Source organism: Melospiza melodia, chromosome 1 (genome assembly GCF_035770615.1).
Source record: "Melospiza melodia melodia isolate bMelMel2 chromosome 1, bMelMel2.pri, whole genome shotgun sequence".
NCBI classification, from domain to species: Eukaryota; Metazoa; Chordata; class Aves; order Passeriformes; family Passerellidae; genus Melospiza; species Melospiza melodia.
Genome location: NC_086194.1, coordinates 45,640,397 through 45,660,560, shown reverse-complemented (window position 1 = coordinate 45,660,560; position 20,164 = coordinate 45,640,397). Strand labels below are relative to the sequence as shown.

At 34.7% G+C, this 20,164-nt stretch overlaps 1 protein-coding gene across 3 annotated transcripts in view; it reads right to left on the bottom strand.

The window, feature by feature from the left end:
* The window catches only part of ULK4 (unc-51 like kinase 4), a 213,473-nt gene that overhangs the window by 127,793 nt on the left and 65,516 nt on the right, over nt 1–20,164 (bottom strand). For 2 of the 3 annotated variants that reach the window (XR_010027757.1, XM_063156443.1), the window contains exons 23-29: nt 20,006–20,139; nt 17,065–17,186; nt 16,696–16,752; nt 13,638–13,689; nt 13,453–13,547; nt 5,138–5,189; nt 4,896–5,040 (exon numbers count right to left, since the gene is read on the bottom strand). Coding sequence is in view for 2 of the 3 variants with exons in the window: in XM_063156443.1 (XP_063012513.1) it covers nt 4,896–5,040; nt 5,138–5,189; nt 13,453–13,547; nt 13,638–13,689; nt 16,696–16,752; nt 17,065–17,186; nt 20,006–20,139 (657 nt within the window). In the remaining variant the exon portion in view is untranslated. The remainder of the gene's footprint in view (nt 1–4,895; nt 5,041–5,137; nt 5,190–13,452; nt 13,548–13,637; nt 13,690–16,695; nt 16,753–17,064; nt 17,187–20,005; nt 20,140–20,164) is intronic. The other variant, XM_063156453.1, reaches the window with a different exon arrangement.

The window sequence follows — 20,164 nt, the reverse complement described above, 5'->3', positions numbered from 1 at the left end:
GCAGTAAATGAGCCTCAAAGATTTAGGTAGAAGATTTATTGAGTGCTTAGGAACACGATCAACCAAATTATATATGATTAAGCTCCATATTTTGTATACATGGTAATTTTCCTCAAAATTGAGAGAAACTCACATTGAGGTTTATATTTTATCTGAAATTTCCAAAAATATTGCTTTCACTGCAGCATACTTTCATTCTCCAAGTCATATAGACCAAAAGAATATAAAAGTACTCCAAATGTTTCTTGAGAGCTGTGGCAGAAAATAATCCAAGAAAAACCGCTTCAAAACATTTCTAAGTATCACTTCATGGAAATCTTGGTAAGGGAAAACAGGCTGGTGAAAAACAAAACGGACCTTGCTGTTTCTACTAACATTCTACTGATGCCCACCCAACATACAGGGCTGATTTTACTGTATTTAAACAAAAATGTATGTGGATGACAGTAGGATACAATGATGCAAGTAAGAAAAATGCAAGCATAGAAAATGACAGAGTCAGTTATATCAAAACACCGTCTTTGACTTCAACTAGTCCTACTCCAAATACATGGAAGTAATAGAACAGGAAGTGTAAATCCCTTCATTTGCAAAAGACCCAAACAACACTCATGAAGAATAAATCAAGAACAAACAAAAGGATTAATTGTAAGAAAACATGGTATGTTACCAAGTTATGAGCAACAAAATGCTTCCACAAAATAAAAAACTTCAGCGTTCTGGTAAGAGGAAGGGGGAATCATGCAAATCACTGAAAATTTTACTTCACATCTTGAGATCCCTAGTGCTGTCTGAACCGAGCAATCTGGATCACTTCCCACCACCTTCATGCTAGCATGTACCTACCCTGTTAGCTCTTCCCCTCTCTGTAGACACTACACCTCAGCACTCTGACACATGCAGGAAGGAAATCCAGAGGGAGAGGTTTGCTTGCCTATGACAAGGAGGGATAAGCACACCAGCCACGCAGTCTTGATGTGGCCTGTGGGAGCTGCTCACAAGGGCTAACACTCCTACACAAGCACACAGCCTATGAGCAATGTGTCATGGCTACTACACACTTGAATGTGCCACTGTAGGGTCGCACACCACATTAGAGTACCTACAAAACTATCAGTCACAAGTCAGTGTTGGCTTCAGGTCTTGAGTGATTAAACTTTCTCTTTTACAAAGAACACATTCCAGCTCCCCAAAGAAAACCCTTTCTCACTGGCCAATAAAAAGTCTCTTAATAAAATAAGAAAATGCTGTAATACATTAGCAGACACTGATCCCAAGAGCCCTACATATGAGCAATATATATTCCTACCAAACATAATGGGACTTGCAATTTTGTTTTTTTTTCAGAGCCCATACTAAATCTTCTGAGGCAATCAAAGACGCTATCAGGTGACTCAGATAACAGGAGTCATCTTTTACTGCCTAAGATGTACATTTAAGTCTCCAAAACTGTAATTCCTAACAGCAGTTACAAATGAATGAATCAGCCATGCTAGCTTAAAAATCAGACACTGGGCAACATACTTGCTTATACAAACACATCAATATGTTCCCTAAACAAGGTCCACCTTAACAGCTTTAAGCTTTCTATGTATTACACCTGAGAGACACTGTTATTACTTAGCACACTTAGCATCCTCATTTCTTGAGGTTCAATAAAAGAGTCTCACTTCACTTCCTTTCCCTTGAAACTCTCTGCTCTCCTCTCCCAAAACAATACTAGGAAAGGATATTTCTAAGGGAAGGTACAGTGATCCATCAAACCAAATACCACATGAGAAAACACAGATAACTAGAGTCAATGTCTTAGCAATTAATATAAACACATTGACTAAATAAAGGCCATTAGGAGCTATGAATATATGAATCTTCTCAAAAGGGAAAATATGCTATGCTTGAGATACTTTCTTAAACAAATGAGTCATCAAATTATTTCACTGCCACTTAACACAGAACAGTTTAGTAACAGTAGCTGTTGTTATCTTATTGCAAAAGTTCCATACTTTTTTGGTGATTTCTCATGGCCATCTCTTCATAGCACTGAGTCCTTCCTCCTTACAGCACAGCCAACAAGCTCCAGCTCTCTTCTCACCCAGCTGACCCACTCTTTTATAGCCCTCATCCTTATTGGACACAGCTGTGGCCTATTGAGGGCAGGCTTGTTCTTAATCTTTGGTAATTAGTACAGCTGAAACTCCTCAGGTGTGAGATTGCCTTCTGCACTATCTTTATCCTCTTACATTCTATCCCCCCACAACTAGCTGTAGGGGGCATTTTATAAGGGTTTTGTGAACTTCAGGTACTACATTATAAGGAGTTATTTGGTCAATCTTTTCTATAAACAATCTTGGCAAAAGGAACTAAAGATTTAGGGATGTAGACTCTCTTAAGCTCTTAAAAAAAGAATATTATGTCAAGCATCCTGGATTTCATACTTGCAGAACTGGCTTGGTAGTCTACTGAGAACAAGCTACACAAACCTTCAATATATAACTTTTTTTACACACTTCTCTTTGCTGATTCTGGCTTAATTTTTAATGATAGAAAACTAGGAATGTTAGAAATTAAAATGAAATAGAGCTGATGTTTCCATTTTTTATTTAATAATCTGGATATAAAGCACTTGGCATCTATTCACTGTCTATAGCTGCAGGTTTCGTCTTGGTTATGAAACGTTCAGGAAAACAATCTTTCAATGAACTGAAATTTAATGACACTGTTTCATTCAATTCAATCAAAACCCTATGAAGAAGCTAACTTTGTAATCTATAAATGCACAAATATTTAATAAAATTACCATTTTATTGATGGTGCAGAAGATGAGGAAAAAAGTAATTATCACTGCACTCCTGCATTTATCTCAAAATGAAATCTACTTATATTTTATTCATACTGACCCACATTCTATTTCAAGGGTCAGTTTTCCAGCTAAACAAATTAATTTGAGAAGTATATTTATAGGAATAAAATATACACACAAATGTGTAATATTACAATCTTCCCTGAAAAGAAAATCCCATATTAAAACCAGATGTCACTCCCTTCCATTTTCAACAGCTCTCAGTAGATCCAAAGGGGTGGGAATATCTACTTCCCTCCACAGAGTGCCCACAAAAAATGACCATCACATACCTCCCCTCTTTTGACTGTCCTCCAGCTGAGTTGGATTCTTTCCCATCCCTTATCCCACAACAGAAAGACTAAACAGTATCAGCAAAAATCTCTTCAGCCTCCAATGCTCTCAGTTTCAAGAGATTTCAAGTTTTCAAGTAACCCATATTTCTTGGGATACAGCTTTACATTATCTTCACAAGTAGATTACTCTGACTCTTAGAACTTCTTCCTTCTCATCTCTATTAATGAGATGGCGAAACTGATTGAGTAATTACTTAAACCCTGGATTCAAGATCCTGAGCTGCTCTTAAGACCCTTTTTCATTCATCTGCCACACAGTGCATGATAAGATGGCACAGCTGAAGTCCCCAACTTAGTCTCAGGCCAAAAAGCCCTTCCAGCTAGTAAGCTTGAAGACAAAAGTTAATTGGCTGTTTTCCTTCTAGTTTGTTATTAGCATGACACTTCCCTCCAAACACACATCCCCCTGCTCAATGAGAAACATTGTGAAAGATGAACGTGTCTACAAAGGGCAAGCTTCAGAGCAAGTACAGAACTCTCTCCTTTGACTTCAGGTCTCTTCCCCTATCTGAAGAAAACTATCTGACAGCTTTTAAAAATGCTTTTAATAATAAAATATGCTCTATTTTAAAAATAATATTTTCAGTTGCCATTTTAATTCGTACTGATACACCCTACACTGCCCAGAGGAAAAATTTTGAAGAAAGGTGTTGAAGTTTCTCTACAGAACTGTTAGATTTTCATCCAATTCTCTGTCAGAAATAAAAGTCTACACACCTTACATGGATAAAACATTGGTCCTCAAACTGTAAGAACATTACTCAATTAGCAGAGAAAGTCTCATATTTGGAAAAGACACTGGGTTTCTGATCATAATCCAGCATTCATTCCTCCAGCCTTTTTCCACTTATTTAGTGTAAAGGTGGTGAACAATTTTCTCACTTGGGGCAGCTAAGTATTGACCATTATTAACTTTTGAGGACCACATAGAAAAATACACTGCAGCATTCTGAGAATAATGTAAAATACAACTGATGACTCATCACTACTGTACTTGTCTTGTGTTCCTTCCCTCTATTCACAAATGTTACCAGCTCACAGTTAACGTGTGCATAACACAGAGAGCTCACTTTATGCTCTCCTGCAAGTTGCCATGAAAAGAGAGGCCTCATTTGACCATAAACCATGTGAATGAAGTTCCAGACCATATCTTGCCTACAGGCTGTAGTTTCATCTACTCTGCTGTAGGGTTTTTCTGCTGCTTGGGGCAGCAGGAAAGGACAGCAATTTAGAGGCAATAACCTCTGGGTGAACCACAAAGGATTAATCCACGATGTATTGTTCCTTTAAAAAAAGTTTCTATGTCATTCCATATGCTTTCAGAACATCTTAAATAAAGGTACAATATCGAAAATAGACAAAAAAGATGTAGTTAGAATGTTCTGACTGTATTAGAAGAACAAAGAGAAGTATTTAAATCACAGCCCAAAAGCTAGAGGGAATCCTGTTTTGCTCCAAAAGTAGCCAGAGGCACAGTATCATAAATGAGTGTCACACAGAAGTTGTGTTTGTGTTGCATATGAAAAAATACTAAATAAACCCAGGAGAAGATGTTGGGCAAAGAACTCTGGCAGCAGTTAATTGCTATTCCCCTTTTGACTTAGTCATTCAAACATAGAAAGGATGGCTAAAACAAATACACTGTCAAAATGGTTGGCGTATCAAGTTATTCCCTATCACTGGAGCAATATTATACTTACTGAGGCAGCAGTAAATCTCTAATGAGAGACAGAAGCTTGTTGTTTGAGTTGAGGCTCTCCTCTTTCTCCTCACCCATGACTTCGTGGCTTAAAAGCACTGATGTGGTTTCTGAGAGCAACCGCAAGCTCAAGAGTCTCCATTCCTCTTGAAAATAAAAGTGCCAAGAATGTGACCACACTGAAATATAATTAAAACAAACTGTGGAATTCATAGACACTGTAGCTGATATGTCTATACTTACCATTCTGACTGTGGACCAAAGAAACAAGCGGTGGGACGATAGAATCTTCAACCTAAAACAGAGAATTAGAAAGATGTGGTTTAGATCATTCACAGAGGAAAAAGATAGAACAGAGATACACTATCATCTCTGTCTATTTTGCTGCTAGAGCCCTTAAACAAAGAGTTGAATAATCATGGAAATTCAGCCATAATCACTCTTATAAAGCCACCAAGTTAATCTTTCTCTGGTAAACTGCCATAAAATTACAGACATTAATATACTTTTATATAGAAAAAAACAGCAACTTTGGTATAATTCATTGACAGGGACTTTTAACTTAAAGTACAGAATTCATTGCAGATGTAAGATATTAAGAAAAAAGGGTATTAGAGTATCTTAATCCTGATGTTTTAATCCATACACTAATCATTGAATAGAGTTCAGATGAAAAACAGAATGGTACAGAATTAAAATACATCAGAAAAGATGTATTACCTCTAAGGAAATATCCCTAAACTTAATATGGAGTATTGAAAATATTTTAACTTCTTCCCTTCTGGTAATACACAGTCTTCCACTAAAATGTAAATTTACATTACTAAAGACTTGCACAATGAAAAATATAATCCGACTTTTTATTGTCCATGAGGGCATTGTTACAAATATATCCTCTGTCACAGGACTAGTCGGCTCAGGCCCATTTGAAATCAACTGATGATAAAAACTAGGCTACAGCTCAGTTACAAAAACAGTCTATTATTAGTCTTCTCTGTAAGAGAGTTTCTAATTCTTAAATCACTGGTAAAAAATAATTTATTTAGACAGGTCATGCTTGGGTTTTGGGAAGAGGATGGATGAATAGCTCTGTAATTTTTAAGCATGTATCATGGATGCACACCTCCTAGGATTTACTTATACAAAGAAAATTGCTGTGTAGATTCTGCACCATGGACAGGATTTGGTGTAACAAGACTGCGTTATACTCTCCCATGTGTTTTGTTTCTGTAATTAATATGAGAAGATAAAATTTCCCTACATACATGCAGCTACTAATAAGAAACATCTATAGAAGTTGAAAGTACGTATGAAAAGGGTCACTAAGTGAAGTTAGCCTCTAGCCAGCAATAACTGCAGTTAGCAACTCTTTCACTGCTGGTTGGTGGACTCTGTTAAATCAATCTCTGACATTAAGGGACTCATTTACTTTAGCTTTTTTCATTTCTGAAAAAAAACTTCTACAAAATGCTTTTGTTACAGACTTTCAATAAAAGAAGTAAAAGGATTCTGGTTGAAGTACGGAAGCCAAACTACTCTTGCAAGTACCAATAACCTTTACACCTATATAGATAATGCTATATATCATAAAATGTGACTTTTGTAACATTTCATAAATTTGAAATATTTCATTGTCTTTTTGATTGAATAATAAAATTGCACTGCATTCCAACAACTCCATTAGTGCAGGTTTCTACACTGTTCTGCAAATGGTAATGTATCAGCTATAACATACCAGTGAGGTAGGAAAAAAATTGTGTGTACTTGAGACCTTTCAGTCCAAGAAACCAGTTTAACTACCACAGAGCTTCTCAAATGAAGAAGCACATGTAAGTGGTAAATTAAAGGTGTGAAAGAGAAAAGAGGAAAAGAAGCAGCTCTCAATTATCTGAACCAACCTAGAGTCCCTGGATATTATGAAACACTCAACAGCAGGAGCATTGACTCAGACTTACACCGATTAAGATGGCAGTATACAACAGTACAATGCAATTTCAATTTATAAAACTTAAAATCTACTATCACTTTAATCTAGCATTAACAATAGTCTTTCCACATTAGTGAATGTAGTTAAGCCAGTCATAAGTGTTCTATAATAAATATATTTTCAACTGTCATCGTAAAGAAGATTCTTTAGGTCGTAAATGACTGTAGTAGTTTAGTCTGAACTTTTCCTAACACAAACCTCAGTTTTAGTAAACAAACTGTTTAGAAAGGAATTCTCCGTAGAAGGTGTTTGCCTCATGTCAGTTCAGTGTGATGGGGAAATCAACTAAATGAAGCACTGATCCTACAGAAAATTATTTTATTATGAAAGAGCATATCAGAAAGCATACGCTGAAGGGGGAAGCAGATATTAAATTTTATATGAACCTTAAATTGGATACTTCCTAACTCCACAGCCCTAATCTTCTCTCCATGCTATTTGGGTCACTGTTTCTCAATAATGTGTATATAAAATTGTAGATAAGGTATGAACTTTGCGCATTAATATTAAGGTGAAATAAAGTGAAGTACAACAGTACATAAAATATTTTTAACAAATTCACCAGTAAATTGCAAACGTGTCTGTCATTTATGTACAGAGAAGAATGGTACTAGTATTTTGGCACTGAAATAAATAGAAGAATATTCAGACAAGGATTTATTTATTCCTCTTTTGAATGGCTGCTGATATGTGTGGAATCAAATCTCCATATATGCATGAAGATAAATCAGATACAGTTTGTTTTTTTTGTCTCAGTCTTTATCACTGAGACTGCTCAACAAAAAATGAAAAATTATTCTTCTTTAAGCCTAAACAGACTAAATAGGCTGAACATGATTATAGCTCTGGATCAGTTCCTACCACCTTTTAAACAGACTGATATTCAGTTCATGATACATCCTTAGCTGCACAAAACCACCAATACAAAATTCTGTAATGATGGCATTCCAAGGTGGTGCTGCCATAACTGTGCTGTTATGTATCCAAAACAGCAATGAAATTCTAGAAACTTCCATACACATTACATTCACATCTCCCAGCTAGAATATATATGTACAGAACCAAAAAAACCACCCTAGCTCAAAGCTGGTAATCCTGTTTCTGACAGCAGGAATGGAGTTGAAGAAGAGTATGAGAAATAGACCAAGCATAAAACACACATCTAGCTTCTAGAAAAGTACCTCTTGAATTAAGAAACTTCCTAAGCTGATTATGTATCTGTATTTTTGCATTTAGCCTTTTCTTCCATATATTTGTCCCATCCTATCTTAAATGTATTTATACTGTTAGCATGTGCAATACTTACAGCACTGCATTTTACACTTCAGTTACACCTTATGAAGACATATCCTTGCTTATTTTAAAGCAGCTAACTTGATACCCACATATTATTACTTTAAGCATGACTATTTGCAATTCATCTTTCCCATGCCATTCATGCCATGCACTATAGAGTATTTTGTTTCCAAGATGTTCTTTTCTACACAGACCCTTCTTGCATGATCGAGCTGTACCTTTTCTTGATAAACTTCATTCCCTTTGAGACTGAATGACTACTGCATTCAGTGTTTGAGACCTGGGTGCACCATGGCACAACATTTTCTGCTTTTTTGTCTGATCATTCACTAGTAATTTCTAATAATCTAGTTGTCTTTCTGTTTACTGCTTAGTATAAAGCTATCATTTCCATAGAAAAATAATGCCAAAACACTTCCAGAAGTTACAAGTAGTTTAGAGTTTGACACTGCATATGTACAGTAGAAATTACTTTCCCATGTCCATTACTTGTCGTCAGTATTGAATTGCATGTCATTATTTTCCTTTCAGTCAAATCTAAAACCTTTCTGCAACTTCTCTGTCAGTTTTAATTTTCACTACTGTGAATAATTTAGTGTCATCAGTCAGTTCTGTCACCTCCCTATTCATTTCCTTTTCTGGATTAGCAGCATATTTTGCAACAAACCTTTCTAAGGCACCTCTCTTAAAATACCTAAATTTTTAAAAACTAATCTCCACTATTCTCCACTTAGTAAATTTTAACTAGTTAGAAGTTGATTAGCCTGTAGGTAAGAGGTCAGGGACACTAATGAATTTGAAGTCTTTGGTGCACGACTTTGTCAAAACCTTTTTGGAAATACAATAATTCTATCCAGAGCCAGAACATCTGTCTCCATAATGTTGAGTAATTTCTGCAAAGAAAACTTGACTAGTGAGGTATGAGCAACACTGAGAAGAGCCTGGCTCCATCCTCTTGACAGACCCCCAAACCCCCACCTTTAGATATTTATACTCATTAATGATATGCCCTCTCAATTGTCTTCTCCAGGCTGGACAGGTCCAAATCCCTCAGCCTTTCCTCATGAGAGATATGCTCCAACCCCAAATCATCTTTCTTCCTGCCTTCACACTTCTCAAAGCATTTGCTCGAAGCACAGCACACTCCTCAATGTTTTAATATCATCAGTAATCTTTCAGAATGTAACAGAAAAAATAACCTAATGCATGTTAGAATGAGTTGGGAAGAAAGATGACACTTCTGTAATTTTTATTTAAAATTCTTCAGAATCTTCATTGAGGATTTGGTTTTTTTCTTATTTCTGGGAAGAGACAGCACTGATTGACTGACTCAATATGCCAATTAGTAGAGAACTGGTTTCATGAAGAAGCCTCATGTCATCTGGATTAGCTTAATAGACAGAAAGCCACATGCAGTGTAGTATTTTAATCTACTTGAAACGGGAATGTGATCGAAAAACTTCTCTACAATATGTTCATATAGTCACATCCTACACTGACAAAATTAAGATGTCAGTGGTTAGATAAGAATAGCCCATGGATGAAGAACACTCATGCTGAAAAAAGCACTTGCAGAAGTTTCTAACCCTTGTGTTGTCATCTGTATTGAAATTAATAACTCCCAAACAGTAGGTTTCCCTGTCATATGACTTTTCCCTTGACTTCCCATCAAGCAACTCATCATGTTTTAGGTGCTTTCATTTTAGTCTGATTTTAAAAGTAAGTTTTAAAACCTTGAGGAAGAGAATCACTGCTGACAACTTTGGCCTTAACCAGAGAACAACTTCAATGTTTTGGGTAGAAGATTAAATGTGTAGTACACAGATCATTTCTGGGAGCAAACTGGAGTATAGAAAGGACTCCCTCAGGAATTGTCTGCAGTCATGAGCTTCTTCACTCTTTTAAGTGCTCTGAATTTGAGCATGTCCCTTTTTCAGGAAAATAAATATACTTAACACAAAATAGAAAAATGCAAATTATAGTCAGCATGTCTTCTTCCAGTTAATTATATCTAAATCTTATACCTAAATCTTATATCTTATATCTAAATCTTTGAAAATTGGAAAATCAATATTATTATAACACTTAGTATCTGAATTTAGTAAGTATGTTCACATTTTAGATAGGTGGAAAAACAAGTAGTTGGACTTGTACCAGTTTGAGAAATAAGGTTAATGTTTCACTCCAGTCTATACAGTCTCTTCCTAATGATCTTCAACATCATATTTGCATACCTGAAAATCTGGTTTTGTAAAAATTTACCAAGTCACATTTACTGTTATTCTTTACTTTAATCTTGCACACATCTGCATGCAAAATGAAATTACTGCTCACTGCTGGCTTTCATTTAAGCACTGTCAATTAATTTCCATTGACTTTATCACACTTTGCAATATCTAATACAGTCAGTCTCCACAGAAATTAATCTCCTCAATAATTGACTTCAGGTTAATGGTAATCAGAAATTTAACCACGAAAACTCACAATTTATTTTATTTTCTTTGTTAAAAGTACGAATACAAAAGTAAATAAAACATAAACTAAAACCCAGAACAAGTAATTCTCCAAGTGGAAATGAAACTGAGATGTTGTTCTTAAATTCCTATTAGTGTAAACAATTTTTACTTTAGTTAAACTAAAAACAGAACACAAATGAAAAACTTTCTGGTTCTGCTTACTCATTACAGTCTCACTTTTTATTACATTAATTAAACTTTATTAGAAATGCATTTAATTTCTGGTTAGAGACTTTAGAGCAATATCACAGTAAGAGCAGAAAAAAATGGCATCCTCTTAAGAAGGTTTTGGCCTTCACCCAGCCTCACTCCTGAAAATCCTGCTTGTAAACAACTTGGCCTAAATGAGCAGTCCAGGCTCATCCTTCCAAGCTCAGCCTAGGATTTCAATTTCTCTCTAGTAAAAGTGTGTCCTATCAACAACTGTAATACTTAAATATTGATCTGGAAACTTGAACATGTCTGGCTTCAACATTTTAAAAAAGCACAATGTTCTGCTGTGTGCTGGAATTTATATTCATAGATTCCAGTCATGCTCAGCCTGCAGCAATTAGAAGATATCCCTCGAGCAACAGCAATTCCAAAAATAGTCTGTGTGCATCATAGAAGATGAAGTACCACTTTCCTCTAAAGTAATGTATGCTGTACATTCAAGTATAATTAGCACACTAGACTTCGTAAATAGTATTAAACTAATTACTGTTTGCACCACTAGTGGCAGATGTGGTTAGAGATTATTAATTACAATGGACAATTTCTTGAATTTAACATAAAAAATGCAAGGCAATTTCTCCACTTTATTTTATGTCTGAATGACTATTTGCTGAGTGTCAAGAGGGCTCTTTTAAATTAGTAAGAACTGTTATTTATGAAAATCAGCATATGAAGCAACAGATTTTCTTAAAAAAAAAAAGAAAAAAAGAAAAAAAGAAAAAAAGAAAAAACGAGAAAAGGAAAAAAAAAGCTGTAAAAGCTGCTCCTTGACAAGGATACAATTTTATACCCAAACCAGGGAAACTACAAAAGAATTACTGGACAATCATGGTTAGAAAGGAAGTTTTATCTCTAACTACATAACGGATATGCTGAGATGGATTTAAAATAAACGTCTAAAACCTCCTGCACATGAACTGAAGTAAACTGTTCCCCAGAAATCTAGATACTTTAAAACTCCCCTACTGTGACCCATGGGTTACTTAACAGACACTCGGATAGTCACTCCCTGGCTTCAGGAAAAAGTTCTGCTAAATGTGGAGATGGGCATAGGGGAAGAAGAGTTGTAAAGAGGAATTCTCTCTTCCAGAGAAAATCCCCAGACCATTAAACTTGAAACAGGTAGAGGAATTTTATTTCATGTGCTGACACAAGGTATCACAATTTCAGTCAGTGCTGATGGACCACCATAAAAAATGGTACATATATCTGTCAATATAAGACACACTGGTAACTCACAAAAGTAAAGCAATTATTTTTTAAAACTGAGGTGATTCTAGAAGGATACAGATATAGTGAGAAGCTAGGTGACAGGCATGTAGGGAGATATCAGTAGGCATTCATACTTCACCTACACTTATTTTATTTCTAGGTCACTGTTGCCATATCAAAGTAAATTGAACAGTACTATTTCCCCTCTGACTACTAATTGGTTAGATTTTTTTGCATAAGGATCATTATCTTGAATATCACTCCTGTGAGAATCCATGAAAAAAAATCCTATTAAACTTTTTAAAATTCCAATTCATACTTTGGATTCATTTTACTATTTTCACTTGTTAAGACTTTAAAATCTAAATCCTCAAATAACACACACACCAATTAGGATTCAAATTCTAAAACCACTTGATTTCTAAGATCACCCATTCTTATCTAGCACAATCCCTAACATCCCTCATTCTTATTTATTTGTGTCTTTCTTGATGTAAGCGCTATATATAAGAGTGTGTGCCCTTAAATAATTCCAATACAAACACGTAAGATTCAATTTGAATCAAATGGTCATCTCAGCAAGTATGGTGGATTGTAATTTGGTGAAAGTCCAACACAAAAATGCATTGGTGCAGGTTATGATGACTTGTCAAACACTGATTTAACCATTCAGATGACCTGATTTGCTGACAACCATTTCACAACTTAATTGTTCTGCCTTCAACTAGCTTAGCTCACAGTAGAATGTTTTAACCAAGAATTCCAAAGAAAACAAAACTCAGTGATATAAGAGTTTGGTAATTCTAATGAAATTTTTAAGTAAGAAATCTGTTAGACCTAAAAAGCAAGTAAACAACCAACCACAGAAAAACCCCAGCACCATAACTGCTACTGATGACCTCATCAGTAGATATCATATCTACTGATATCTACTACCCCCTCATATGATAGAATGGGATCAATTCTCAGAGGTGGTGTTTCCAAGCCATGTTGTTGTTAAAAGCATATGTTTATTTAAAAAGCATAAATAGTGGTGAAAGTTTCACTAATATATAGCAACATATTTGCATTGAAGCTGAAGAAACATTTACAGAATCAAGAACCACTAGTTCTAAACTCTAAGTCCTTCTCATTGTCCCTCTGATTTCTCAACGAAATACAGTAAACTGAAGGTCTTGCTACTTTTTTGAAAATTCTCTATAAACATTAAGTATTTTTCCTGTCAAATAGAACCACAACATATTTTAAACAGTTTCTAAATCTTCAAAACTTTCTATTTATAAATGGAATTAGGCCTATCAGCTTGCAACTATTTAAACTGCTGTCAGACTTACAGTCAAGCGATGGCTCACCAGCAAGCTGGGATGCTCTGTTACTGCTCCAAAGGTCATTAAAGTAGTCTTAATCAATTCTTCTGATGCAGCTTGCCCTGTTGGTAAAAGTAATCATATTCCTTCATACAATTCAATAATTAGAATATCTATGTCTAAAAGTACTGCAATATCATAGGTTACCCCACCTATTGCTCTATCCAAGATTGTTTCTCCTGAATCTATTGATCTGATGAACTCCTGCAAAAGAAGCAGCATTTTTGTCAAAACACTTCAGGGAAACAATATTAAAAAGCATAATCACTGAATAATTACAACAAGAAATTCTTTGAAAAACTGTGTAAATACAAAATATTATTGCACCTACATTGATAATAATTAACTAAAACTGAAAGTACCGATGATCTAGCTGTTCTAATTTTGCAAGTCTGTAATGCTCTTGGAACCTTGAATGTGGAGTACAGTAAGGATCATTGCTCTGACTAGTATCAGAAATCATAACATTTCTAGCTAAATAGACAGTAATTAAATGTTTTCACTGTAACAGAAAACCGTAATTTCTTAGAAGACTTTGAACAACCTTGCATGTGGCTATGTCAAAATAACTCACTAAAATGACCAAAGACCCTTCAGAAAATGCAATCTTCTGTTATTGTACCATCTTTATGATCTCCATGCATGCTATACATGCTATGGATGCAGTTACACTCAGGAGAGCATGGAAAAATGCATATATAACTTTCTATTAAAAACCACCTAAATTACTCATCATACTAAGGAACAAGGTCAATAAAATATTAATAATCTGGATTAAGTAAATATTGTACAATTAGACTCACTGTTCTTATGCTTTCATTTCTATGCATAGCTGTTAATTTCATTGGGATGCAAAAGATATTATTAAGACTCGCTAAGGAAGGAAAATTCTCAGCAGAATATGTAGTATCCTTTTTTTTTACTAATGTAGTATTTAGGAATATGGCATTCTTTTATATTTCTCTACCAATTAAAATTTCCTTATTACATATTAAAATGGAAGAAGTTTCTACATGAGTTATCTTTTTCACAATATGTAAGTAACATCTGAAGGATTCTTCTCTAATTAAAAATACAGTTAGAAACCAATTATATATTTCATTATTTGACAGCACCTTAGAAAGAGCCATAAAAAACAAGTACTTCTACTAAAAAAAGTTATCTTCCTGATCATTTGGAGAAAATTACTGGGTATTATCTAATTAACTTGATTTGGAAGAGGGCAAATTACTTTGTTTGCTTTTTAAATTTTTAAAGAGTTTCACACAACCATAGTCTCAATACTGATTTGAAAACATCAAAATATGTTGATGCAAAAATTGTTCTGGCTACTAATGCTTATTAATTGTATATTAGAAACACAGGGAAAACGTGTGATTTAAAGAAATGCAACTCTGGGGTTTTTCAAGCATTGGAGAGAAATGGTATATGTGTATTTTGCTACAGGCAAGTCCGTGCCCTGTGCACACCACCAGGAGCCTGCTATTAGCGGTGCCTTTGGGGCACAGTGTGTACTTCTGTTCACAGCAGAAAACATGAAAGGACTGTCCCAACTCCCTCTCAATTTCTCTGCTCAACACTACTGAAAATTACAGTGATGATGGAAGTAACTTCAAAGCAGTATGAAAAAAAAATCTCAATGAACAACCACTACAGGAAAATAACTCTTCCATCCAGATCGCAAGCACACATCTTTCCACTCCGCATAATTTCTTACTGTTAAGAACAAGACAATTGAATAAATCAGGGAAAAAATAAAAGAACAAAACAAACAAAAAGACTGCCTTGCTATAGTCTTAGGGGCCTCAGATATAGTACAGTATTTTGAAAAAGTACAGGGTGATGACTGAATGTCCCTTTACAGGTGTCAGTGGGAATGTTGCTAAACTCAGATTTCCAGAGTAGATTATTGCCTGATAGAATGCTTACTTACTCTTCCAGATGCAATTACATTAGTTATATCATAACACAGCTGCATAAAATGGATTAAAATTTGATATTAATTTTTTTTATATACGGCTGTCCCTCCATTTATCATGTGTAAATTTAAACAGTGTATGTAAGTTCCTGAATAGCCTTTTTCAAAGGAGACAGGACAAGACATAGGAAACATTGAGTAATGTGCTCCTCCTTGATTTCAGAGGAAAGCTGTACTACTATAACTAGCCTGACTTCCTCAGTCAGTAGTTCAAACAACCTGGAGTAACATCAAAAGAAAACTTTCATTGTACCTAAATTGTTGACAGAAGAATTTCACCTTCTAGAAGGTTGATTGAAAACTACTAATAAATCCACTGCCTAGTTAGAAATGCTTCAAAGGGAGAAAGGGCTTTGTAATTCAACATCTACAGTTTCAAACTTTTTTTCATCATTCTAATGCTAATTTTTACACAAATATTTTGGCAGAGCTAAATTAAACCCCATTTTCTTGGAATAAAGAGTCAAAGGAGAAAGAGAAGTGAATCTGAACACATAACTTGAATCTAATTGTTTGTAGCAAACCATTTCTTCATGCTATCTGGAGATAAATATCTATTTGTCATTTATGACCTCATGCACTTAAAAGTACTGGCTTAACTCTGATCTGCAATTTAGAATATCCCTTTTTTTCTCATTTAACATAAACAATTGTTTTCATATGAGGAAATTACATTTGAACTGTACTTCTTTATTTCTCTTGTACTATCCAGTGGCACACCTAAAAAGTTCATTTTCTATGGGTAATGTCAGAAATAGGTTGTAAATGCCAACATGAGTTCAGTATCTTAGCTCCATAGATTTCCATAAACTAAACCCAGTTTAGAAGCACTGGCAAGAAGAAAAAGGTGACAAGAAGAAACAATACCTTAAATACAGATTAATTATAATTCCCCTTTCATTTCTGCTCATAAAATACTAGTAGGTAATTCCAGAGAGGATATTTTATGTAATTTAGAACTAAACTTTGCTATTCAGAAATAAAGCCCACAGGAAATTCTCAGCTTATCAAATATGTACAGAGTTTCCCTTTGAATAAATAGATTACTACAGAAAATATTTTTTTATTATATGGAAAATTTTCAATACAACTAAAGCTTAAAATATACATTCAGAATAAACTTCTCTCTCCAATTTAGAAATTTAATGTAATTTTATTTAATTACAGTAACTTCCAAAATTTTATGCATAGGTATATCTTGTAAAAATATTTATCTTGTATTTTATACTCACAAGTAAGATGCCATAGTTGAAAAGAAACTCCTTTGTGACTATCTGGGGACGAAATACCTATTTGAAATTAGCCAAAGGAAAAACAATTACATTAAATGCATATCTTATGACCTGAAAAAGTAAAAAAATTATTTCTCATGTTAAAAAACTAAAAGAGAAGACAAAATATGTATTTGTTTCTGTCATTACTATTGTTACAGAACGCACATTTATCAAATGCTGCTTCATAGCTGGAATATTCATCAACATATCTATGCATTAAGAAAACCTTTGTTTTACTCATTCTGATCATGATTGACAGAAATTAGATTTTGGAAAACTGTAAGAGTTTGTCCTCTGTGTAACAAATTTTTGGGGAAAAGAATCTACCTGGGATGTCACAAGATGAAGCACTACAGGCATCATAGGAAGGCACATCTTCAGCTGTTTGGCCTGAACTGTTGATGGGTGTTTACGCCCAGAGACGTTAGTAAGGGCACTGAGAATGTCACCTACAGAAAACAGCATTTCAGGCTGATCCAACATAAAAGCATCACTAAACAACAGCAAATGACATATAAAACATCTCTGTTCCAGTAGCCTCTGTTCACTCCTGTCTTCTCTGTCTGCCAAAAGTATTGTTCATGATGAATCCAGCAGTATTTTCCTAGCTCTGTCTTCAACCAGATCAATTCCCTACTCTGGCTACAGGCAAAGGTGACCTCTGGCAAAACAGTGAGGACAGAAGTAGAAGGTGATTGTTGAAGTAAAAGTGGAATTACCCCTTCTTGGCAGAGTGTACTTATACTGGCTAAATTATGTGGACGAAGTTTTATTTCCAGTGAAATTCTTGTGGCTTTTGCTTAACCAAGACTGAATGAACTAAGATTAGTGGGTGACATAATGCTGAAGCAGTATGTTTCCCCAGCAGCACAGTTCAGCAGGAAGAAAAACCCCAAACATCCTTCCCCTCCAAAAAAAGAGATCCTTCCACCAGCCATGCACACACACGTTCTTATGCACTGATTTAACTGTGACACAAGTGACATAAAGCTACGGGAATTCTCATAAAAGAGATAGCAACAGATCAATGAGAGAACTTAGTGGCCTCCATTACAAACCTCAGACATAAGCTAACAAAATTTTAATGGCAATAGTGAAATTATACTTCAGACTCAGAAGAGACACATAAAAATCAAGGAATGTTATGCTAACTTTGTGGTACGTTTACTATGGTCTACAAAAAGCAAGACCTCTTCTGCATGGCATAAAGAACAGAAGAGGCATGAGTAAACTTAGCTCATATCAAAAGAAGGAAGATTCTGTCCCTATAACCTTAAAATACCAGAAGCCAAATGCTGTCTCGAAAGAGCACCGGTTATATTTTTTTTTCCCTAAAAAGATAGCCGCTCAAAACTGGGAAAGGGAACTCAGATATATGTAAAGCAAACAAAGAATGGGACTCCATATTTTATATGATTTTTCAGGCCAGCAAAGGCCTTTCCTTTCACAGTAAGTCAGAATTCAATCATTTTGAATAATACCAATGCTTTTCTTCTGTTCCCGTGGAGTTCAGTTTTCAATATAAGCAGAAATGACAGAGCCTGGCACTAAAGCAGGCCTTAAAGATTTGACCCATTCACTGGTAAAGAAAAGAAAGTGTTGCTTAAAACTCTTCAAATATATAAAACACAATACTTTCTTCATTAATATCTTTTTGTTTTGAATTACATCCAATATTGTAATTCAACAAGACCTCTCTTTGTTTAGGGACTGATTTAGTGAATAATCTCTCTTTCTATATTTTAAAGAATACATAACGATCACATTTGGCAATTTTGCCTTTGATAAATAGATAAACAGATATTCTATCTTTAATTTTAGCATGATCTAAACAATTTATATCTAAATTTCCTAAAAATAGGTTAAATATTATAAATGCAGAAATAAAATTAATTTCTTATTTACAACAACCAAAAACTTTTAAAATTAACCAAAAGATTAAAAATGTATTTATTTTGTTCAAATGTATCTTTAAGGTCAATTTCTACAACTTGTTAATCTATTTGGTTTATAGCTACATCTGGTGGAAGAAGATGGGATCAGTAAGGAGCTTACATGAATGCATATTAAAAAAGCCAGGTAGGATTAATTCCAAATTAACAGCTAAACTGCTTTTCACTGTCCCAATTTTCAAATCTGATTATTATTCTTAGATCCCCATAGCTTTCACCACCTCAAGCAGTACATGCTCCTTCATCATACAGCAATGAAAAGAAAAAGACTTCTGACAAATATGGACAGAGATATCTTCGGGTTTCAGAAAACAATCGACACACAGATCCAGCTTGGAAAAGAAAACAAAGTGTAGAAATTATGCTTGATATCAGTTCTCAAAAATGCATTCTAATTATAAATCAGTAGTAATTACATGTCTAAGCAATTGATGTACTATGTTTCATTAAAGTAACTATGTATTTGAAACTTTCAGATTCTGAGGAAATACCAGAGCCTAATCTATCAGTTGCATATAGTATGTATAAACAGTAGGAGGTGAATTTGTGCTTCAAACATTTATAGTCTGAGACTTCCATCCTGAAAGATAGCCAATATGCAAACCTGATATTTAGTTAGAAAAAAAGGGATCAGGTGTTTGCAGCAAGGCAAAAATTTGCATTAGCAGAGGAAGTAAAGTTTCTTTTAAAATAGCAGCATGACATTTAGGTCTACTAACCTTTGCAGTGCTACCATTACATTTTCAATATCCTAGTGAAAATGTAAAAAAGATGAAAAATAAATCAGGTATCATCTTATCAGAAAATAATTTTATGAAAATAAACCTCGTGTGCATGAGCAAACTGGTTTCAGGCATCTAAAACAACTGAAGCATCTAAGCTGAAATTTTCCAGAAATACTGCCTGTAGCAAATACTCAGTATATAAATTTCAGTGTAAGCGATTAACATGCACTGCTGCATCTCCCCCAGGCCTCTGCTTTATGGGGCAAATTTTCTCTTAGATTGTAAAAGGTTTATAGATTTTAAAATATCTTTAGAACATTGATAAGACTTCTTGTATCTCTGGGCTTCATTCCTGACTGAGTTGGTGAGGCTTAACATTCCACAACCACAAAACATTCATATAGGAAATCATGCATTCCAATACAAAATACCTGATCATGACATATCTAAAAAATTTCAGGAAGTTGATATCATGCAAACTTTATGTAATTGGAAAATAGACTCTTTCCACCTGTATATATATAAGGAGATATCTGTTTCTTGACAGAGTAAGCAAAGGGAAGATCTGTTTGGTTAACAAACTGAATTTACCTAGAATTCCTGGCAGCTCCTGCACAATGTGATAGATGAGAAGATCCAGGCATTTTGACAGGTATTCACTGCCACCTTGCTGCTCTTTTCCTGGCATGGTCTTTCTGCTGTCTCTTTCAATATACATCAGGAGTCTACATTTAAACAAGTGCAAAACAT